The sequence below is a fragment of the Dufourea novaeangliae genome, unplaced genomic scaffold (genome assembly GCF_001272555.1).
Source record: "Dufourea novaeangliae isolate 0120121106 unplaced genomic scaffold, ASM127255v1 scaffold21, whole genome shotgun sequence".
Classification (NCBI taxonomy): Eukaryota; Metazoa; Arthropoda; class Insecta; order Hymenoptera; family Halictidae; genus Dufourea; species Dufourea novaeangliae.
In genome coordinates this window covers 6943438-6968752 of record NW_015373910.1, presented here as the reverse complement: position 1 = coordinate 6968752, position 25315 = coordinate 6943438, and the positions used below count along the sequence as shown (strand labels likewise).

At 43.7% G+C, this 25315-nt stretch overlaps 1 protein-coding gene across 2 annotated transcripts in view; it reads right to left on the bottom strand.

The window, feature by feature from the left end:
* LOC107193988 (R3H domain-containing protein 1) overlaps nt 1–25315 on the bottom strand; it is a 33435-nt gene that overhangs the window by 5525 nt on the left and 2595 nt on the right. The window contains exons 1-6 of one of the 2 annotated variants that reach the window (XM_015583538.1): nt 4501–4537; nt 3331–3508; nt 2295–2569; nt 1857–2124; nt 928–1347; nt 74–680 (exon numbers count right to left, since the gene is read on the bottom strand). In XM_015583538.1, coding sequence (XP_015439024.1) covers nt 74–680; nt 928–1347; nt 1857–2124; nt 2295–2569; nt 3331–3346 — 1586 coding nt within the window. In that variant the 5' untranslated portion in view covers nt 3347–3508; nt 4501–4537. Of the gene's footprint in view, nt 1–73; nt 681–927; nt 1348–1856; nt 2125–2294; nt 2570–3330; nt 3509–4500; nt 4538–25315 lie in introns of those variants that run through there. The other variant, XM_015583536.1, reaches the window with a different exon arrangement.

Genomic DNA, 25315 nt, shown 5'->3' with positions numbered 1-25315 from the left:
CAACAATGATATTTACCCTCCCTGTTATGGTAAAATAACCTACCATAATTTATAAAATAAAATATGTGTTCACCTCATCGTGTGGTCAGAAGGATGCAGCAAACGGTACCTAGCGGAGGCGTCAGAGCTCTCCGTCGAAGACCAGTAAGGCCACGAAGGTACCTCGTTACTGTCCCCGCTACTGTCTTTAAATATCCTTCGCCTAGCGCGCTCGTATTCTTCTTCCCGTTCCTCGAAGCTCTTGCTTTGCCGGCAGTAATCCCCGGACAGTCTATCGGGCGACTTGAAGTTGAAGCTGTCCTCGAACGAGCTCGAATCTCTTTTCAAGATACTACGACGCGGTTCCTCCGACAGAATCAGATCGTCCCTGATGTGCTCCTTGAAACGTGTGTTCGGGATCCGCATGTTCTTCGTACGGGTGACGATCACGCTCGAGCCGGACTGATCGACGTTATGCTCCATGCCGAAATAAGCGGCAACACGGTGCACCAACATTCGATTGTACGAGGACATGTTCGGGAACTTGTGACAGACCTTTTGTTTGTCCTTCGCGAACTCGATCAAATCCTTCTCGATCTTCAACAGCACCGTGCGGTCCTTCTGATTACGGTTTATGGTCTCCGCGATGAAATGCTCGAGATCTATACCGGTGCTGTCCGTGTACAATTCTGTGCTGCTGTCTGTAAATAAAATGCCAGAAAGATCGTTGTAATCAATCTTGAGGGGACGAAAACAAGACAGAATTGCAATGGGGTCTCGTCAACTGCTTGGTGAGCAATGTGGTGGGAGAACGAATCTGTGTGCTCGAAAGTACGTTTTAAGGGGAAGTGCCTCGCGAGACAAAATGAATGAAAAATTAGAAATTCCGAGTGCAAAGGGTTAAGAGCATTTAAGAAGATCCCTCAATTTGAAACTTAAAAGTCGAACCTCTGGACAGACATGGTGAAGCACTGTCGAAGCTACCCTGGGACGAATTCTGGTGCCTCAACTTGTGACGTGAGCCCGGTCTGCTCACCGACAGAGTATTCCCGCATTGCGTGCCACACTGATTGTTACAGATGTTCAAGTTGTTCGGTCTACGTTGCTCCGACTTCTGATTGTTCTGAACGTTCTGGGCCAAGTTCGTGCTCTTAGGCGAGTGCTGCAACGCCTGGCCAGACTTCGACGGTGACACAGGCGTCTGTAGCAGACCGGGCCGGTCGTTCTGATTGTTCTTGACGCAGTTATTGCATTTCTGGATAAGCTGATTCGAGCCGGTCATCTTGGAACGTTGGTGCTCCGACTTATGGCCGTTCGTTGGAGACGTGTTATTCTTTGGTGAGTGAACTTGAGAAGGACTAGATTGACCTGGAATCATTGGGAACGCATCGTTGCTGAGTACCGATATACAACATGAGTCTAGCTAATGTTAACACTTTATTGACCGGTAGCCTATTAACAGGCTTTTCAATTTCAGAAACTAATTTACCCTTAGACCAGGGTCAAGGAAGAAATTGATACGTTACTCTATTAGAGTTCTTGCTGTTTTTCATAAATTTAATTCCCTACTGTAATTTAACTGTTTAATAACTCTTTAGGGTTAGGTGGATTAAAAACTGTCCCACCTTTTGCTTAGCTTTTTATGTATGGTGGGATATATTTTAACCCACCTCGAAAAGTTGAAGTTACTCATAGTCATACAATTTAATATTTTATTTTTATATTAAAAAATATTCTGTGCAACTAGGGTTTTCATTTTCTTTAAAATCGTGTGCCTCAAAGAGTTAATAGCTCCTTGGAAGCCCTGTTAAATAGCAGCCGGTAGATAATTTGTTAAAAAGGGTTCAATACTCGAATCTGACCGTAGAAGAAGTTACCATTTCGCGACGGAGCTCGACAGGTAGGTGAAGTAGCCGTGTTACGCATTTGCTTCGGGGACTGGTTCGAGCATAGATTACTGTTGAACATCGACTCGTTGTTGTTGAGCTTGGTGGAGCTTGGGGACAGGTTGCCAGTGAATTTTTTCTCGCCATCCACCGACTGAGGACTATGCGGAGAGGACGAACCGTTGTGTGGCTCCCTCGGGGGAGACGTCGACTCTCTCATGGCATGACTCCTGACCAGCAACTTTACCTTCGTATTCGCCTAACACAAAAAATAATCCTACAATCAATTCCACCTCTAATATACAGGATGTAACAAAAATATTAGAAGACCCGGAAATAGGAGACCCGTGAGGTGATGTGAAACATGTTTTTCCTTAGCAAAAATTTTGTCCGAGGCTACGTCCGACGAGGAGGCCCGACGGTACATACCCTGTTACGAAAGTTCCTGTTCTCTGTGTCGGTCTTGTCAGACGGACAGGAGGAGGGTGAGGTACGGTGGAGCGAGGGTGACGAGCCGACATTGGAATTGGCATTCCCGTCTATCATATCCGGCTCCGGGCTGTTCTTGTACGACGCGTTTGGGCCACCTATGACGAAGCCTTGCCTGGAGGACGGATGCGAGGGCATTCCTCCTCGCACCACCACCGTGGGACTCTCAGGTCGGCTGTGCGACCTGCTGCCTTTATGCACCACTATGCTTGGTACTGAAACACAATCGAATCGCTCTCTGATCGACACGTCCCTTTGACAGAATTATCGGTATCAGATCTTGGATATTGCTTGGTCGAGGGATCGAGTGATTAATCGACCAAGGGGGAGGTGAAGGAGGAGGTAGGCTTATCTGGGGCCACTCCAAGCGAGTCCCCTTAAGCTGATGGAGGTTGTTACTTGGTTCAATGATCAGTCGACTTCCTTTGGTCTGTATACTTAACCCCTTTGCGGGCCAAGGTATTCTAGGCATTTTACTTCTGGCACTTGTATAAATATGGTATAGGGTAACTAGATTTCAATACGTTAATTGGAATAATATATATTCATAATGTTTAAGGAGTATTGAGGTGGTATTTGTGAAGGCTGGAAAATTAGAGGCCAGTGTATGGAAAACTTCTGTTGCGAGAATATAGTCGACTGTTCAGTCGACCTAAATGTAGGACCCCAAAGGGTTAAACTGGCGAAAGGTATTAAGCAAGCCAGGAATCTTTAGACAGCATCAACTGTGTAAACCCAGTTTGTGACAGTCTTAAAACTCTAATTCGGTCTGCACAGGTTCTTCAACTGGACTTTCTGATAAGACAGGGGCCTTCTGGAAACTGGACTTTCCAGTGGAAGAAGAACCTTCAGACAATTGGTGTAAATTAGTAAGCTCAGCGTAAGTAACTAACACACGTTGTAAATCACTGTAGGACACAGGCAATGGGTGAACAGGATGAAAAACTCGTTTGAGGGTGTGAATGGTACCACTTACTCTCCAGGCGGGCCATGTGTTAAATGCGTCATGGGGTTACGGTGCAGGACACACTGCAACTGGTGGGTTCAAACAGGTGCAATTTGGTTAGTACGTGAATCGTTCGGGTGGCGTGCAGCTCGTGGGGCTGATACAAGGAGCCGGACCACTGCACGTCCACCTTCCAACATCGTACACTCTGGAAGCAGACACAAACACAACGGTTATCAACGCTGTTCAGAACACTGTATGCAATTGTTGATTAGAGCAAACACGATTAAAACAATACGTTCTGACATCAGTCCAGTCGATGTTTAATCATACTTTTTTGGCAAATTGATATAACTCCAATTTCACACTTGTACTAGGTTAACTTTGTTCATATATTCTGTAGGAAAACGTGATTTTATAAATTGTTTACAAGCGGTTTTGCACACAGGAGAAAAAAAAACACTTATAATAAAGTAAATTATTAAAATTATTTCACGACACTTTAAAGGAGCAACAGTTAGTGCGAGCATACTTCGAAGATTTCAAGTAACGACAGGTAGTTCATCTTTCGATAGGAAAAAACAGGTAAACTTGCGTAGCAAACAGCAAAAAAAAAATCAATTTAACGTATTCGAAGGTTGTAGTTCCGCCAGTTTTATGAAACTTTCTCGTTTCGAAAACCTCGCGGCAGAACGGTAACGAGTTTAGTTACGAACTAAACTGCATTCGAGGCACGCGCTAAAAGCTCCCGTAATTTCGACAAGACAATACTCTCGTTACGGGTTCATTCAATCCAAACTTCCTTCTAAATATAGCAACACAAAAACTTTCTTTGCTACACGAGTAACAGTAACTTTTTACAATTTCGTTAACAACTATCTTAATTCTAAATTTTATAAAAATTCTTCTAATCAATTTGCTCCACAAAGTGTGATTAATCCATTTGCACCAATTGAAAAATGAAAAATAGGCCCTAACACGAATTTTTTTGTATTCAATTCAATTACAAATATCTCAGGAAGTATTTACAAAACTTAATATTTATTTGCTACATGAGAAACAGTAGCTTTTAACAATCTTGTTAACAATCTTTTTTAATTGAAAATTTTATGAAAATTCTTTTAATCGATTTTCTTCACAAAGTGTGAATAATTTCTTCTACAATTCTATTTTTATTTTCTCGATCAATCAGCCACCAACCTCCGCAAATCAGCCTCCATGACGAGTAACGTGCAAACAGCAGGAACTATCACTGTCCAAAAGTAATGAAAAATCAGGGATACGTCCTCGACAGTGCCATCCTCGATCTCCTCTTTTCCTCCACGTATAAAACTTCGACCTCTATCCCCTCCACAGCGAACAAATTAAACCAACACGACTCGTGACCAGCTCAAACATCTCAACAAAACAATAACACTTTTCACAACTCCTCAACGTTCTCCTTACACTGTTCCCCGCTTACACTTCTCCACAATCCTTCCATCCAGCACTTGAAAAACGTCCAGATAACAATAAACAAAAAAAAAAGACAGAAAACTCTGTTAATCTTTCACCTCCTCTCGATTACAAATCAATAAATCCTCTCAATCGAGCAATTTTCACACTGGGTCAATTACGGGGTCAATCACTCCGTGATCGTGACAGATCTACACGATCATCATTGCAACGAGGGGTCACAGATCCTCGACACCGTGCTCCGAATCAACTTTCTTTATGGAGAAAGAAAAAACATCTCTAACCACACAATAACGATCACAAATCGAAAGATCCCACTATTTCAAGTTGCACTACTTCTGTCACATAAAGAGCCACGCGCGTTCACTCAGACAAGAGGATCCAATAGATCGACAGTGGTGCGTGGATCGCTCTGTATGACGACCTTCCACCTCCCCCCGAACAATCCACGTCTTTATTTCTCTTTTTCGTCCGATGAACCACGGACGCGCGCGTTGGCCGTGCTCCACAGCCTCTCGAAAATAGCAGTAACACGCACTCTTTCGCTGTTTCTCTTCCTCAATTGTTCATCCACCTTTTCGTGATCGAGAATGTGTTTAAAACACGTCACTGGGTTGGTAGAAGACGTAGGAATAAGGGTAAAAAGAGTTGGAGCAGGGAGATCCAGGGAGAGCCAGGGAGAGCGAGGGAGATCCAGGGAGATCCAGGGAGAGCCAGGGATCTGGACCAGCCGCAATCCTATCGAGTGCAACGCTACATCACACGCACGCACACACGTCGACACGGGACCGCTTCGCGCAAGAGACTGAGAGAGAAACGCGGTTGCTCCCGCGATCCCTCTGATCCGTCGACGAGGAGAGAGAACCGTATTCCATGCGGAGGGGGTAAGGGAAACAGAGAGGATACAGGCGAAGAAGGGAGACCTCGAACGGTTAGAGGTTGCACTCCACGAAAGGGGATGACGAAGGGATAGGGGAGGAATTTTGAGACAAGGAGAAAAGAAGGAAACGATAAAACTGGGGATAGAGGAAATATGGAGAGAACATAAAAGGGGGAGGGGATGGATTGGTGTACGCGTGCGCGTCAGTGGAGAGGGAGTCCTCTATACCGGGTGTGGAAATGAATCGGCCTGGCGCATAGCGGTTCGGATCGAGAAAATTTCGTGACATTTCGCCGAATAATCAACTTTCTCGTATCGATATCTACTTAATCCGCTCATTGTATTTGTTCACTATACGGGATATCGAGTTAATCAATGGGTTACTAGTATCGGAAACATATTTCTGACCGACTTCGAGAAGGAGGGTAAACCAACCAGTAATTGGCTGCATACCAATGAATGACCATTAAGCAAAGAAATGCAAATTTATTCATTTGAAATTATTAAATGTTTATAAGTGGAGTGTAGTTGCACTTTTAATATCCCATATTTTTAGTTTAGCGTATTAAGCAAACATTAGTAAGTACAATTCTTATTAAAAATATTTCGGAAATGTAGCAGTTATTTACTGGGCTTTTACACGTTCTGCACTTTATAAATAATTTTTTAAACATTACGATAACGATACGGGACCGTTCACTTTCTTTGTCCACTATAATGGACATTTATTTACTGCTTTTAGGCAAAAAGAAAACCAATTTTACGAAGGTCTGAAGCATTTCTCCCTATAAGATTATTGTGCCGGAGTGGACCCGAATTCGTGACAATAATCGAGAGGAGTCTGTACTTAAAATAAACCCTTAAAATAAAAGTTGTACAGCTGGGATCCTTCTCTAAACTACTAAATAGTTTCCTATCATACTAGTACTATTCAATACCATCGATCAGCATACCAAAAAGAACCTGAAAAACAATGTAGATCCCCCAATTTCAACGCCTCCACACGACCACACCGTCAAAAGAACACACGCAATCCGTTTTTGGGGTAGAACAGAAAGAAATCCTCAAGCCGGAAGAGACAGAAGCTGATTCGATTCCGGTTCAATGTACAAACACAGAGAGGGCATGGCTCCCGCAAATGAAATTTCCGAGTGGAAGCGAACGTTATACCCTTAATCCGACCGACCTGTCTTCCTCCAGAACACCAGGAAACTCTGGATAGAACAGAGGAGGAAAATCTTCTCTCAATTTCGGGTATTAATCGATCGTTTTATTACCTAAGTCCTCCATTTTTACGTGTCCCTCCCATGGAATGGCTCGATACGTCCTTGGACGAAAGGTGTCGTACTAAATACAGTAAATCCTCGATTACAAACGTACAAAAAAAAGTAAAATTACGAAATCCAGGCTGCGCAAAGAAGGCATTTTTCATTGCACAGAACCCGCCCATTATGAGAAATTTATTCTGTAAAACGATTTGAATGGAAACGATCGACGTTGGCATACACAGAGAGAGAGAGAGAGAGACACACTCGTGAGGGCAACTTGAAAGCTACAAATTACTCTGTTATGCGCACGCGAGCCTACGTATGTATAAGGATCTAGATGACGGATCTCGGCGCACGTTAAGGCCTCGACGATGCTCTTTTACCAAGAGCCCACCCCCAACCCCCTTTCCGGAAAAATATGGAGGTCGACGTTGGAAAGGGGGTGTTTCAACCAGGGGGGAGATGAAACGCAAACTGCCGTGTTGCTTTCTCTTTTGCCATCACGGTGGGAGTGGAGGAACGTCGAAAAACCGAAGGTTCTGAGGCAAGGGATGTTTCCAGAGGGTCGTGGAGAATCGTTTTTTCTTTTCAGATGATGAGGACACCCTTTCGAGTGGCTGACATGACAGAGGAATTGATGGAAAGGGCGCAACGAATCGCTTTTTCAAAAACAAATCACTTGGTCGACCAAATCCCTACAGACTGGTCACAAAGGGTGTGATAACGATTCGAAACAAAGCTCGTGCACGTTCCTTCGTTCGCGTTACGTGTTAAAAACCGCTTTGTTCCTTTGAGACAAACCAACTTTCAGGACTCGTGCCAAGTTACAGTCACCTCGAAAGGGGGGAGTACAAGCTCGTCAGACTGCTCGTTTCGCGACCCGTGGTTTCCGGTTCCCCGGCGACGAATTCGTTCGATCACGACTGATAATCGTAAGTAGAACTGTATCATACACTCACGGTCATAAGTATTAGGACACTTATCGAATATACAGTAAATGTCAGAAGACGTTACGAAATTTCTGAAAGTCTGAAATAAATATTGTTCAGGGAATATTAACCCTCTACACCCCGAATGTTTTTCGTGACTATAAAAATAATTTATGTAACGTGAAACCGACAAATGTCAACCCCTAAAATCAACAATTTTCCAAAATTTTATTATTATTCCGATATCTCAGGCTAGAGTCGATGATCGTTACAAAGAATCTTATCGGTTACCAAAGGAAAGGTATCATTTTACATCGTCTTCGTACAGATCAGGTGTCCTCATCCTTATGAGCATGGTGATATACATACGTGTATACGTGCAGCAGTGAAACTTTTACTGTCCCATATTCGGGGGTGGGGGGGCGTTTCCGTGGAAACTAACCGTGATCCTGGATCCTCCGCGCAGGTGAGCGTGCACACACGCGTGTGCGGCACGTATCACTGGCTGCGAATGGTGTCTATGACCTATATAACACGCCCAAGCGTAACTAGGTCGTGCACCTCTCTCCGTATCCCCTGGAATAATACAAGGTGTCCTCTTTTTGAGAAAAAAATTGAACCAAAACCCCGTGACGATTACTATGCCCCGTTCGTTCGATTGAATTATCGAATCAACGTCCACATTATATGTGAGAATAGTTGACCCCTTAACACTTTGACTGCCACGTCTGCCAAATATTGAAAAAAGTTTTGCGTACAATTAATGTCGCAGTATAATTTAGGGAGTGAAACTATAAATTGTTACTTTCTATATTTTCTTATAACTATTTTCGTAATTTTTCTTCTTTTTTTGTTTTTCTTGTTTAATTTTGGTAAACTTACTGTGTAATAACTTACTGTGTAAATACGAATAACAAGGCTATTTATATGAACCAAACCAATGTAACACAAAGATTAACCTGTAGAATAATACGTTTACCCCTCAGATAAAACTATAAGAGCTTCGAAGATGTCGTTGCCAAATGTCGACTCGATACACGTTCAATCCGTTTTCAGAAATTGTTCGAAAGTCGAACGAATACATTCGGGGGCGCAGCTCGAAGGCCGATTCGTTGCCCTCGAAAAACTGTTTCTTATCTTTTATTCAACACGAACTACCTTCAACTTGTTCGATCGTACGCGGACACGCGACCAGGGGCTATTCCCTCCGATGACGCATCATCCTGAATCACACGGGACAGAAACGTTCCGCAGGATGACGCCTCGCGGAAGGACGAAAACGTCTCTTAGGGGTGCGTTCCGTTTACCGATACCTCGATACTAGCTTGCGCAAACATCCCCCTCCTCTGGTGACCCTAAAAACACGTTAACGCGTGACGATCGATATGCTGGCGGCGAAGGAATAGAATCCTGTAACTATATCCTCCGACAGGACAACCGAGATCTTTCCGTTACAGAAAAAATATTTGGATCGAATTAAATCGAATTTTTCGTTAATGGGATTGTTCGAAACAGTCGAGAAAAATGTTGTACCCATAATTATATAGCTTGAAGTGTCTAGAATATTCCCTCAAATATTTGTTAACAAATTTAAAAACCTGTAAAAGTTATGCGAGTGTACATCAGACCTTAACAACTTTAAACGCGTTTCTCTCGGAATTGCATTCTTCGACCGTTCAGTGGATACAATAAAGTCTCGATAACTGCTCAAAATGATTTCTACGTTAAATTCTTGTGTTTCATTCTCGCTACGCCCAGTACGTTCTAGTTCACCACATTTCTCCACCTGGAGTTCAGTGGATAGGTGAATTCTCGATAACAGCTCGTTAAGCCTGTACGTTAACTGCTTCCGCTCGATCCCCGCTACTGGGAAGGTTCCCCCAATGAAACCAAATCAGGCGACTAATGTAACAGGCCGCCACACTTTCCCTTTCACTACAATAACCCCCTTAATAACCCCGAAAACACACGAACCCAAGCAAATATCACTGGAAACCGCATTCACGAAGCAGAAGCAACATCGATTGGAAGCAAAACTTGGCTGATTCACCGTCCCCTACCACGAAATACGATCCCTCAAAGCAAAAATTCTCCACGTGTTCAAAGAAGCTTATTCCTATATTCCACGATGCCTACCGTAACGAAATTTCACCAAAGCGAACTAGAGCGACTCGAAACGCCATATCTATCGATCGACGGAGGGGGGAGGATCGGATCTTGGTGGTTCAAAGGTTCACCTTGGAGAACAGGCCCCCCTCCCGGTCCAGTTGTTGGCCGGTTGAACGCAGGGAGGAGGGAGGGAGGGAAAAAAAAACGCGGCACCGGTAAAGTGGGTCAGAGCTATTATCAGTAGCGCGGAATTAATCGCGCCTCTATTCGTTCCATCGAGCCAGTCGAACGGGGCCGGTGTTAATTAATGGTTTCCACGGGGGGGTGGTGGGGCTGGGGGGAGACAGTTGAAATCACAGGAACCAGACCACACCATAGGGGGGGGGTATTGTTCGTGGGAATGGTCCTTTCGACGGACAGGGCGGTTGGTGGATTTTTCACACGCGCCAGGAATCGTCCGGAAAACCCAATTCCAGGAAGTAACCCAATTCCTGCGGGAGGGATGACCCAGCCACGGAGGAGGTAGCCCGGAGTACGGCAGGATATTCCGCAGGAGGCGGGATATATATATATATGTATATATGGGGGAAGGGGAGGTTAGAGGCCGCCGCCAGGGGGGTACGTTCAGTTTAGCGATACGTGCCAGTCCGATGCACCCCTTGTCGCCATGGAAACGACCTACTCTCCCTGGACAGACGCATCGGCCAGCCTGCCCGCGTGTTAAACATTTGAATAAAGGATATCCGATGCTCTTTGAACCCTGGCCCTGTTCCTCTAATCGTATGGCTGGAGCGATTCCCTATCGGTAGCTTAGTATCGTTACTTGGATGCCTAAGCTTGAGTTTTGGGTTTGATAGGTAATGTAACGAATAGTCCAGGAAATCTACAATAAATATTGTGGTACCCTGAAAGATGTCTATAATTTGGGGCTGGTGATGGAGGTTTAGTGTCCTTTCTGTTCATATAGGATATGGGAAGCTTCTTGTCGGTAAAAATAGTCGAATAAAGATATTAAATATTAGAAATTGTTATTGTGGATTGAAATTTAAATGTATTGCCTAAGAAGTCTTCTAAAGCTGTTGGAAAAACGAGATGTTATAAAATTAAAATACCTGCATATGGCCAGTAGTACTATTAAATAATCATTCTTGCTTCAGAACTAATCTACAGAGAAAAATTTCAAAAGAATTGAAGACGAATTCACGTTCGACGTAAGCTAGTCACTTGCGCGTCGGAATTTCGTCAAAAATTCACCTCCGAATCCATCCGAGAATCTAACTTCGAATCCTAAATCACGCACCGACCCCGGAACTTCGATCGCCCGCGCGTGCCTCTTCTATAAATACCGCGGCTAGCGTCTTTTCCACCGCGATTATCAGTCGAGACGAGCTTCCGGTGTCGTCTTCACGCTTCTCGGGAGTTATTAGCTGACCAACCGCTTATTCCGAGAAACTACATGCTACAGGAAAAAAATAAACTGAAAATCCTCGACAAGTCAATCTCAATCCTCGAGAAATCAGTCCCAATCCTCAAGAAATCAGTCCCAATCCCCAAGAAATCAGTCCCAATCCTCGACAAGACCCAATCATCGACAGGTCCCGATCTCCAATAGGTCCAAATTTGCAACAGGTCCCAAATCCTCATATCTCAAGAATCAAAGTTTCCAGACTCGAAATAAAAAGAGTTTTAAAAATTCCTCGATGAGTAATTTCTCCCTGATTCCCAGTTTCTATTCTATCTACACGAGCTCAAAGATCAAAGACTACAGTTTCAAGGGTGAATGGGGAAAGTAGTTTCGGTGGGCACGTCCTGTCGATAAAACGAAGGTCGAGGCACCGATTACAGTGGCGAACGATGATTCCGGGGTGTCAAGATCGGCTTCATTATGCAATTTGGCTCGCGACGACCTTGCACCGTCAACACTGCCAAATCCTTCATTCGACGAACCATCCCGCAACCTTAATGCCGAAGCGTTCGTGGCAGAAACTTGTTCGTCGATTTAACATGACTCGGTTTCGAACTTCAACCGACGACTTTCTTCCTCCTGACATCAAACACGCCTCATTCGCGGCTCCTTAATTACCGGCGACACGATGCCAAAAGCACCGTTTGGCACGCACTCGTCGATACGCGGCCCCGTCGGTGATAGAGGAAACCACCGGAAACACTCGACTCGGACCTCCGCCGAACAAGTGTCTTATTAACCCTTGATTAGTGAACGCGAAATCTTATTACTAAACTGCAGCTGTTTAGGCGGTTATGGCGTCCCTTAACTTGGAGAACATAGCGAAATAAAAAATCTATTAAAATTTAAGATACAAAATTCTGGTTAATTTTCTTTCTTTATATATCAATCGCCAAAATTGTGAATTTCCACTATGTACTGGGCACCTATACCACTGCTATGTACTACGTTCTATATATAATAATACTATACATATACTAGTGTACTCTACGATATGCTACTATATTATACTGTATGCTACTCTACTATGTACTACTATATGCTACTATTGCAACTATGTGTTTCTATACGATACTGTATACTAGCAATCACGGGAATATCTGCTCCATGATTGGCCTATTCCGACGGATGACCAAAACGGCGTATAATCGTGAATCAGTGATCCTCGCGCGATTGAAAACCGATCCGGGGATCGTATCCCCATTGGCAAGACCAGACGCAAAATTATCGATCCCCAGGTCACGCCGGTTGCCCGGAATAGCGGGAAACCACGGTGAACGGCTGTTTCCCCGGCGTGATTTGTTGTATCGGGCGTGACCGCGGGGAGGCTGGCTGTGTTAAGAACGAAAAACTAAATTCTACATGTCGTCGATTTCCTCGTTCTGCGGCCGACGGAACGCCAGGCTCGCCGACGACGGCGTCGCCACCGCGTTAAAAAGACAATGGGGAAAAAAAAAGGATACGAGAGAAAGAGAGCGAGAGGGGGCTGGCTGCCAGCCAATCCTGTATTATTTTAGCTCTATATTCTACGGCATTAGAAGACGACGTGTCGATCGCCTGTTACGACATTACCCGCGATCATTCCCGCTCGTTGCCCCGGTGATTTCGATCACCTGGCGTGTGTGTCGACCCCCACTTTTGGCTACTGGAATCCAGGGGATGGACAGGGATGGTCAGATCCCGACTGGGATCACGTCGAAATTCTGTTGGAATAATTTATACTAGACGCCAAATAAGACCGTAACTGCGAAATTACGAATTTCGGTCTTGTTCGCGCATATTCCTCTCGGTTACCTTACAAGGGAACATCGAAAATAGTAGCACATAGTTGGGAAATTCCAAAAAGAATGATTCTTTTTTTTAAACAAATTTACTGGCAGCTTTGTAGATCTCAAGAAACGGTATAACTTTTATTTCAACCATTTTTTGGCGGTTCCGATAAGAGGGTTGATATCTCCCTCAAAGTGGAAAACTAGCACAACCGAATTATAGCTATCTTCTTAGGTAGGTCTAATAAATATTTATGCAACGTTTCATCAAAATCGGAGTGCAGTAGTACCCGATGTTCCCTTTTTTAACCCTTTTTGAACCCTACGTTAAAAACACTCCTCTCGATTATTGTCCGCGCCGGGACGCAGGGGGCTCCACGCCCCTCTTTAGAGGTGAGGCCTGGACAATAATCGTGTAGAACAAGCCTGACAATAATCAAGAGGAGTCTGTATTATCACCTTCACAGATCGAAGAAAGTAAAAACCGTTCCTGCAGCCTGATTATTCATGGAGGTTCTGTAGATGGAGTCTAATCTCGAGACAGAAATATGATGAATCCACGTATTTTCACGTGAGCGAGAAGACCAGAGACTCGGATGGAGATAGAAACGAGTGGGTGAGAGAGAGAAAGGCAGAGTAAAGTGGAGCACGGGAGGAAGATCATGGGGAACCAGTGTACCGGGGTAAATTTTATTCAGGTCAACCCGTACAGTGGTCGACCCGGGTGAGGAGGGTTGCTGAACTCCATGACCTATATTCCAGCAAATAGGGCAGAGCATAAACGACGAAGACAGATCGAGCTCATCCTCCTCGAACCGTAGAAGGTGCTGCTTGCCCTCTCTTCCCCCTCGAGGAACGATTCTCCCAAGAACCAGGTAAGATCTGCCTTCTAGGAACGTCTCTCATACGCGATGCAATTGTAATTCGAATCGCTAATTTATTAACAATCTCTTGCCTATGCTCCGATAAGTCTTTTGCCTATAGGACAGAAATTAAGGCGATTATTCTCCATTAACACTAGAAACCACTTAAAATAACTAGTAAGTGGGATTTAATAACGATGATCAAAATGTCAGAATAATAAATTTTCGCAGATCTTTTACAACTTTCATTTCGATATGAAAATGCAGAAATTGTTTGATTTATATATTTAAGTATTTTCAAAAAACCCTGTCACGTTCGAGGATACGATAGAAATACAGGAAATACGTGATGAGTGTTCCAAGGCTGAACTTACTACCTCACCTAACTACTTTGTTATTGAACTCAAATAACGAACTAGACCTCCTAACACAAGAACTGAATCAAAGGGCACATCTACGAGGGTTCAACTAGTAGAAGAGATTAATTCCTAGATTAAATATCGTGTCGTGACCGCTGGAAGCACGAAATAAATGTCAACCGAATGATCGCTTGAATGAACTTCAAAATCGAAAAAGCCACTTTAAATAGTCTCAAAACCAGGAACGTCTTTCTGGGGTATCAACGATGAAGAAGAAGACATAGAAAATTGTCTACCACCAAGGAAATCTTTCTCGAAATGTCGGAGGAAAAATACCGTACAACGAATCTCATCCTCGATGAGATTTTCCAAACGACAAACAGACCAGACGACCAGGCGCTCGCCGCGGGAGGAAAAACGACACGAGGTGGCTTCCGTGCCGGTCGACCGCTATTTATAATGAAAATATTTTCACGACGGACCACGATGTCCGTTCCGCTGCCCACGTATCAATCGACGGATATATATCCCCGTGGCGCATTTAGCACCTACGCCCATCGATCCACCGACGTAATTTTGTTTTCTTTTATAAACAATTAATAATTCGATCCTTGTTACGAGTCGTGAAGTTTCACTTGTGAATCTATCAAGAAAGATCCCTACATTGATTTAACATATATGTATGTATCCGTGCTGACAATAAGTAGAAAAGGACAGTCATGATCGTACGCGTTAGTTCCGTGTAGAATCAGTTCATCTTTATCCCCGTGGCGCATTTAGCACCTACGCCCATCGATCCACCGACGTAATTTTGTTTTCTTTTACAAACAATTAATAATTCGATCCTTGTTACGAGTCGTGAAGTTTCACTTGTGAATCTATCAAGATCCCTACATTGATTTAACATATATGTATGTATTCGTGCTGACAATAAGTAGAAAAGGACAGTCATGATCGGACGCGTTAGTTCCGTGTAGAATCAGTTCATCCCGGGTTATACCATCATTTCGGAAACACCCTGTACAATAAATTATTGTCGTTACAATTAACGAATGAGTATTATGTGGTAATCCAACATTATTTTCCCAATGGAATATTATTCCAAGAAGAATATAGATCGTCGTAATACTTAAAGAGATTGATGGAAAGTAGCAGAAGTAGATATTTTGTTCAGTGTACCGTGAACAGTGCAAGAGAGAAGGCAGATCGATCGACACGTGCATATACTATCCTCTGTACAATCCCAAAGGTGCATCCCGGTCGGATTTCCATTTTTTTTTTCTGTTTTCCTCCACACGCAGAACGAATGAAACGAGAGCACAGCCGCGAATCTCGTTTCCGCGGGGCCACGCTTTTATTTTCCGATACGTCTTCCCTTCAATTTCATCGAGTATTGTTTTCCGGGGAAGCAATCGGGACCGAATATTCGAGAGCAAGACACACAGACACAGAACGAGTGCATCCCGACGGTGTATCGAGTGGATTTGTTTTCGAAAGATTTGTTCTCCACGAAGGAACACCGCTGGCCTTCCTCCACTCTGGATTATCGAGATTTACGTGCGAAAAGACGGGTGGCGCGCACGAATTGCAGTCTTCACGCGACTACGTCGAACGGTTATGCTATAGGTTGTAATGCTGCGTGTCCACGGATGTGCAATTATCGAGGGTAGCTGTTATGCTACATATCCACTTGATGGTAGACTTGTGCAAGTACACTCCTGAAAATATTAGATCTTCTGCACACGAAAGTGTGCTCTACTTCTATGAATGAATATTGTTAAACATATTACCATTTGCACGTCAAGTAAATATACCAATATAAACTTTTTTTCATATTTTCTATCGAATAAAATTGTGTTCGACTATCACCGATATACAAAAGTCCCGATCGTTTGGAGTGAATTGGAGGTGGAACAATATAGAAAACGGATACGTTTTCGGTGCGATGGATGCGGTAGAACGCGCGGAAAGAAACGACGGGAAGTTCGAGAAGCAACACGTGCCGTCATTCATCATTGGTACATAAAATTCACGGACGGCCGATCGGGAAGAATGCTCCGAAATTGAAAGAAGCTATAGAGACAGCCCCCCCCCGAGTTTTGGCTCGTGCCGGATCAATACCGTTCCCATCCGATTCCTCTCTGTCGACAGTCGCATTCCGCGTCCTTTCCAACGTCCGCCGCTGACAGGCTCGCATTAAAGTCCATTAAATAAGAGCGAGGCTTGCAAAATTTGCGGAGGAGGATAATTTCCCTGAGATACGTGGCATTCCGACACTCGATAAACGCAAGTTAGCATATTTTCACGCAGATTCCGATGGAGAATTATATACAGTAACGTCGCGACAGTTGTCCGTTACTTTAACTCCGAACCTGTTCATTTGTATTCCTTTCAGTATAGCATTGTTCCCATAGTATATAATAGAACTAACTACAGTAATACCTCAATATATGTCAACCCTATTAAAGCAACCTGTTAATATGCATTTCCTTAAATTTGCGTTTCCTTAATTGTCAGCTGGTTTCCTGCACAAGGGAACGAACTACAGTAATGCCTCGATAGTTGTCCACTTCTTAACGCTAGTTCGGTATATTCCCTGAAGGACAAACCGTTCTATACCCTCGTCCAGAGTGTCACGACAAACATGAAATCTAAGTGAAAGCTGAAATATAAAGAAAAATTCCTGAGAATAAAGATTCCACTTGAAGCATCTCGTCGAGGAGAATAGACATCCTAAAGGAAATCGATGTTGGACGGTCGAATGGAGGAAACGAAACGAAAGAACAGGCACCCTGTTGATTCCCGTTTGAATACAGAGCTTCTTCAACAGTGTAGCAACTGTATTTAACGAAGTTACCGCCACTAAGTCGTGTACGTTCCCGACGAGGCCTGGTCAATCTTGGCGATGGTCCAGGTCTACGTCAGGATCGTCTCTGACGCCAGCAGCATCAATGAAAAGAACGTGAGAGAGGAAGCGAGAGAGGTGGATACCGTTCGAGCGAGTTGACAGGTTATATCTCTCTGTAGGCCTCTGGACCAAAAATAACGCGGGTACGCGCTTTAACGGCGGGACGATTTTCACCCGAGACTCCTTGGCCGTGCGATGAGGACAGATCCTAGACCGTATAATCCGCTTCGTTCGAAGAGGAGGCAGGCGGCGGTAACCAGCCACCTGAACGCTCTCGAGTAATATCGGTTAATTTCGGTGGAAAATTATATAATCTGTTTTATCGTGCACTCTACCAGCCGATGCTTGTAATAACATTCACCTTGCGCGCTGAAAATTCGTTAGGAACGATAACGTTTAAATTTAGCAATAACAAATATATAACAGATTAATATTAATAATTGTTGTGAAATCAAATATAAATAATTGTAGAATTTCTGAAAATAGATAAGTTCCGGTAAAACATGGTTTACCTTTTGACACGGAATACCGTAAATCATCGATGAGTGTTCGAAGGCTCCTCGTCGCTGACAAGGAAGGCTCCAGGTGTAACGCTGACTTTTTAATGGGGTTTGGCACAGTGGTAGAGCTTGAAATTCTGAAGCCAATTGTATTTGTTTCAGCCACATATGGCCATTAGTTTATGAAATATTTAACGTTCAGTGCCGAGGAGCCTTCGAACACTCATCGAGGATTTACAGTGCTGCCTCTCTAGATGATCACGATTGGGGACCTGGAACGAGTATCTAGAGAAGCACGACCACGGAATAGTGTATTACCTAACTTCTACCTAGAGTTTAATGTGTGTATATCATTGCATCCGTACCTTCTGTTCTTATTCAACGGATCCGTTCGTGGTTTTCAGTGTTCGAGAGACAGACTGGAATTTTTTACTTCAACTGTGGACTAGTGAAGAGAAGACGCTTCTGATCTAAGAAAACAAGCTAGTTGAAACTCTACTGATGGTGAAAATTGTTCGTATCGCGTGTTTATATAGAGAAGTCTCCCTTATGCGTCCTGCAAGCCGCTGCTGAATTATTCAATCGATAGAAGGCATATCGCGTTGGCTCGAAGTTGACGCAGCACATGAAAGAAAACAGACTTATCGTATCCCTGGTGTTTCCTCCCGGTCGAGCCTTATGCTTCGTTCACACTGGCGAGAAAAATACGATTTGCAAAAAAGACAAAGTAACGTTCAATTGTTTTAATGAGAGCACGTGTGCAACGACTAAATAGTCCGTTTCTTTTTGGTGAACTGTTAACAAGACAGTGTCTTTAACGAGGGTGGTGGGGAAGAAGAACATAATGCTACGTGTCCACGTGCTAACACAATTACAATTATGCTGCGTATCCATTTGACAGTGGACTTCTTGGAACTTTAGCTTGGAACGTGTCCACTTGAGAAACTAATACTCTCAAGGAAATACATACCATAATCAAATAGTCAACGTATCAAAGTACATATCCCACGGTTCCTCTAAGCTCCGATTGTGAACGTAGCTTCACCTATAAGATCCAATCAAACGGAGAAATTGACCGGTTCATGTGGCAGATACGCGTGTGCCATCCATTTCCTGCTTCAGCAGCCACAAAGACAACGTCGATTGTCCGATGAAAAATTCAACGTACACGTGAGCCCAGCGCGATCCATCTCCGGCAATCCAACACGATCGAACCCACGTAGGGTTCATGGAAATTTCAGGTCGTTTCCCGTTGTTCACTGTCCGCGTCGCGTAACGACAGGGAAAACCGAATCGGATAAATCGAGGTGGAGGAAGGGGGATCAATAAATGTTTCATCGCTGCGTCCGTTCATATTCCTCCGCGAACGAAAGGAAATTTTGTTCGATTCTCAGAATCCTCTCTTCCATCGCGACGATACTATCGAAAAATCGTAGGTTTCCACGAATGCACGCGACGATCGAACGAAAAACACAAGGGATCCGAAAGGTAATTTATTAAGATAGGGTGGATACGATCAGGGCGCCCTTCGACCACCCTACCAACACAGTTTCGCAAGAACATTTCGACCAACGAACGACCTTGACTCCTAGAGTGAACGGCGGCATTTCGCGATAAAAAGCCTTATTAAATGTCAACCGTGGGGCGTTCTTATCCGGTTTAATATGAATTTTAGCCGACCCCGATGACGATACATACAGGGAAATTGTATTGAAATCATACTTCCCACGTTCGGAACGAAAACAGAGCTCGAGTGACCTTTTTCTTCTTAACCTATTAAATGGGTAAGTTTCTCGACGTCGAAACTTTGTTATAAAACAAAATTGCTTATAACTTAGAAAATATTAATCTTTGAACCCACGTTCATTAGGACTATTTACTCTAGAAGTAATGAACCCTTTTTTTTTTGTTTCACCCTGTACAAAATTTACTACTGGGGTAAAAAATGAAAGATCCTGCTGGAATTCCAATTGGAATTCCTTATTCGATCATTCGATGCTAAATCCCGAGAAAGGCAGATCTGCCTCTTCGACTGCCAAAGTGTTGATATACAAGGTGACAAAAAAAACAGGATCTAAGGATCTAAGACTTTAGGGGTTTATTGTACTCATCGGGAGGAGTAAGAAGACAGGAGGAAGCGTTTCCTGTTGTCGTTAAAACGGACACATGCTACCGGGGTGGATCGTCACGAGACGTCAACGTGGGGAGAACATTAATGATGTAACGCGACTCTGTTCTCGACTGTCCGATGACTCAGAATTCATAGGACGGAGGGCTACACACAATGCTCCACGGAACAGCGCACGGGGAAGGTAAGTATAATCCAGCGTCGTCTGACTATACACGCACGTGTTCCACTCACGTGATTCTCGGCTATGGTACGATAAAAGTTGCATAGGGTAAATGTCCCAATTACTGCCAGTATCCCTAATAACAGAGTTGGGCAGAATTTTATTCGAATAATACACAGTAAAAGCAGCAGTATCTAAGGGTGTCATCCTGAGCTTCAAACAGTTAATGAGATTCAATAGTTGTTCGACAAATGTCGATTCATAAAGAAGTATGATATTATAAAAATTGAAATTTCCACGTTTAAACGATTAAAAATGACGAAATACTTTTTTTATCTTTTATTCGAAACTTTATATCTAGATAATGAGGTTTAGCATAGTCATAGAGCTTGGAATTCTCGAGTCAATGATATTTGTTTCAGCCGTATATGGCTATTAGTTTATCAAATATTTAATGTTCATATTCAATACAAAGCTTTTATATCGAAGAATTTTTCGTTATTTCACTTAGATTCGTTTTTACTATTTATGGAGGCCAGATCGAAGTTTCAGCGTATCTTAGCAACTTAAGTCTCGCGATAACGATCCATTATAGAGAGGTCGGCTCCTCTGGACATCGAAGGTGTGTGTGTGTGTGTGTGTGTGTGTGGAAGAAGCCAACAGCTCATTAGAGGGGATGACGGGCCGAGTCCTTAGAGTGGCAATTCGGTTTCTTATAGAACCGCGGCACGCCAGCCCTCCTTGGATCGAGGGCCACTGCAGCCACTTTTTATCTCCGTAGAGACCTCGAGTAGCCTCTCCTACAGGTAACATTATCTCTTATCGAGCCTTTATCTGTTTTTGTTTATTGTCCCCATCGTTAATCGGCGTTCACCGTGGATTTATCGTCGACCCAACGATCCTCGAGCCCTTGCCACCTTTAATCCGCGTATCTGATAGCCGTCACTTCGGTAATGGAAGGGAATTGTTTTGATCCCAAGACGAGATAAAAGAACAGACTCTGTTTCTTTTTTAAAAAAAAAAAGAAGAAAGGTTGAAACTATTACGACTGCAAAGTATTCTTGGTCTTCTATTTTGGTAGTAATATTCTAACTTTGTTACTGTATTATAATGTAACACTTTTTAATGTAATTTATGAAGACAGGCGCAACAGTAGAAATTTATTTTTCCGCTTCAGACTAAAATAGGAAACTCATTGGATCCAATGGTTTCCCCTCTTTTCGTGTCACCCTGTATAACATTTACAACTGGAGTAAAAAATTAGGACCCTGTCAATATTGGAATTCCCTATTCGATCATTCTGTGCCATGTCCCGAGAAAGTCATATTTGCCCGTCGACTGCCAAAATATTGATATACAGGGAGACAGAAAAAAACAGTAACAAAGAAAATGGTGCACGGGGCTACACCCTTAATCCAGCGCTGTGAACATGATTCCGGTTGAATCACTCACCCAACAAAGGAATCCACCATTTACGCTCCACAATTAAAAAAAAAAAGATCTCAATAAATTCCCAACGCTCGAGGTTGATCTCGAAGACCAAGGAAGCGCAAACGCAAAACGAGCCGCGTGTCCCAGTTTCGGCCGCCTCGAGTGCGGACGCGCAATTAAGAACCGTCGAGTGTAATAATCGCTCGGCTGAGTTCGACCAACGGTGGAGGAAGCAGGGAGTGGAGGGGGGGGAGGGGAAGGAGGTATTAATCAAGAAAACGGGGAGCGGTACGTAGCAGTTCGGAGGAGTTCCGTACGGTGGGGATCGGAAACGGGCGCCCCGAATCACGGGAGATAGGCCGAGTCCGACTGGTGAACTTGACCTTCACCCGGCACGGTTACCTTCGATCGAGCCGCCTAGGCCGGGGGATTCCCCGAAAGAAGGTTAACAGAACCTTCCTCGAGGGCACACGTGTCGCCCCGTTAACCCTTTAGCCGCGCAACGACGGAAAACACGGTGCTTGGCCTAATTAAGGGGCTGTGCTAGTGTGACTGTTTCGGAAAATCGGATTTTTTCTGTTTTGCAGTTTACCAAAATTTTGTGGAGAAAGAGGAAGGTGTTTTATATGGCCCGGGTGATTAGCTGTAAGTATGAAACATTTCTCTTTTTATGCTCTAAAACAGTACTTGAAACTTTGATCGCGTTTTTCTCGAAGCTACTTTTTCTTAATCGGCGGCCACGATAACTTAAAAACTAATTGACCGATTTAGTTCAAACTTGGCATATCCGTTCATCAGATGTGCCATACTAGCCCGTACCACGAGTTTTTTGATATATTAAAAATTACAAATTTGCCGATTAAAAAACCAGCCATTTTTATGCAAATAAATTAAACCTTCTGTTCGGGAAGGCGCCATTTTTTTATTTCTCAACAGTCTATACTATGGCCGCCATGGAAAGGAAATTTCGTTAAGACGCTCTCACAAACGAACTGTAACTTTTAAAAAATACATTGTTTTTACTTTATAAAAATATAGCATACTCTACAAATAATATTTAGTAAATGTATTATTCAAAGTGAAACGTTAAACAGTTTTTCTTTACAAAACTCCCAACAATTGCCTTGTTATATAGCCGTCACACTACCATAGCCCCTTAAGAATAGCGTTCTGTGACGTCAATCCGTACCCTCTGCACAGACTTTCGTTCGTTACGGCACAATAAGGTGGTCTGTGAGTTACAGTTCACAGGGTGTATTCCGTAAACGATTTCAATTCCTGGGTTCCCGCGGTCATCGAGGATCGCGTGTGCAACGATCACGATCCGTGGATTAAAGCGTCGATGAAAGCCGCGGCTACCACGGCCAGGTAGTACCCCGCGTCGCAGAGCCCACGAGTCTTTATCCACCAAGGTCATCGTCGAGGCGAGTAAAAACGAGATGACTCACGCGGGATTCGTCGAATGCCTTCGCCATTCAACGAATCCTGGGCTAATCGATCCTCTCTACGTGACGCGTGATCGCGTGTAAAACGATATTAATTCTTTTGGGTAGGTAACAATATGTTGTCAACAAGGGAAATTTGATACCCCGAATATTCTGATTTTTCTGAAGATCTGCAGGATTGTAGGGGATCTCGATAGAAGTATCTGGCAATTTTTCGTTTTTGCTGATATTCGGTTCTTCGGGGTGAAACCACCCCTAAATGTTACTGTGTCCTTTCCTATTTTCTTGTATATCTCGAAGAGTATGGTAGATATATAAAAATTGTTACGATGAAAATTTAATAGATTCTTATGTTCTATAAAAGTGTGCAATGAAATTGTCGGAAATTTGTTTGTTTATTTATTTAAATTTTATTTAATGTTCAAGTTGTAGCCTATACAGGGTGTCCTATTTAAATCGACCCACTCGAATATCTCCGAAACTGCTGACGATATTAAAAAACGGGTAATACTGTACAAATTGATAATTCTGATTCTTTATGTACTAAAAGTCCACCGTCTAGTCATGAAATATTAGAGCATCAGATACCTTGAGATCCCGATGAAGTGATGAAAGATATAATCGGTTAAGTCCTATGCGTGTGAATAGGTAAATTGTCAGCGGATGGTAAGAGGAAGCCCCACAACGACGAAACGCGTCAATGAAGTCTACAGGCGCTCATCATCAGTCGTGCCTGACCAATTCCTGGGCGTCGCTACTTAACAGGGTCAACGGGTGACCGACTATTACGCGGGTCTTAATCACTGCAAAACGCTGACACCCGTGGCTGACCTAACGCTCTGTGAAATCGTTATTGCCCCTCCCCCTAAAGAAAGTCGAAAGAAGTCCGCTAATGAACATTCAACGAGACACAAACGACCCGAAACATTTCCCATGACCTACTAGAATCTGGCTGGCCGTGCCTTATACAGTAAATCCTCGATGAGTGTTTGAAAGCTCCTCAGCACTGAACATTAAATATTTCATAAACTAATGGCCACTTGCGTGAAAAAAATACGTATCCCTTATTTTTGATTGCTTAACAGACACGAAGTTTCATCAAAGTCAGAGGGGGACACTTCCGTGCCTTCCCTTGTCAGACGATTCTCAGAACAATTCCCGTGAACCTCGGCATCGAGGGACGACGAACGATTCCCAAGTCCGAAAGTATCTCCCGTGGGATCGATAAACTAAAATTAAAAAAAAAAAAAAAAAAACGTCTCCCAGCCGTGTTGACACGCCGCCAGGCGATAATTACCGGTCGAATCGTGAGACCATCGATAAAGAAGAGAGGGGAGAGTGTACGGTGTCGAGCAAACTTGGCTTCCACTAGGGGAAAAAGCGGCGTAGAAGAAAAGTCTTCTACCACTTGGTAAATTAATTGAAATAAATGTTAAATCGAATATTAATTTGGCATACATTTCAGTAATTTCAAACATCAAATGGTAAGAGTACTTTTCCCTACGTTACTTTTTCCCCTAGTGGAAACCGAGTTTGCTCGTGGGTGTACGTTAGTCGGAAGAGGAATCGCTTTTAGTCGAGTGTCCAGCTCGCGACTCTGGATAAGCCGACTAATTAGCAGTCACTCGACCTAAAAACGGATCATGGGCGCCGTAGAAGACACGTTTACGGTTCGACAAGGCGGGAAAAAAGAGCGGGGAATCGGTATAAATATCCCGAGGCTGAACGCGAGACGATGGTCTAGAGAGAGTTAGAGGGAGAAATTCAGGAGAAAAATGTGTGCGAGAGAAAGAAGAAAGAAAGAGGGAGAAGAAAAAGCCTTGCACCTCCGGACACGGCGCGGTGTTGCACAGGGCCTCTTCGAAAATAAACCTGCACCACGTGCAGCCTTGATCCTGTGCACGCAACAGTGCATGCACATGTGACACACGTAAAGCGTTCGCCCCGGTTGCCGACGGGCCACACGCACGTGGGGGCATATTCAACCGCATAATATTACACAGGCCGATTTATGGACGGTGAAGGGTGGGGAAAATTTACGAGCGGCCGCTAGAGCGGTTGCTACGGTGTCTTGTTTGTTTTTGGAACTCGGGGAGTTTCGTACGTGACAGGGCGTACCTAACCTCCCTTATCATGCGGTACCATTTTGAAATTGGAATCGAAACTGTTCGAGAGACTGTCGGGGTTAACGGTTGTTGTTAACGAGTGTCTGGAGTTTTATAACTTTTGGATAAAGATCATGTAATAATAGCTCGGATACTCCGGAAATCTGATCCATTAAATGATATATGTACCCTCGCGAGCAAACTCGGCTTCCGTTAGGGGAAAAAGTGGCGTAACTGA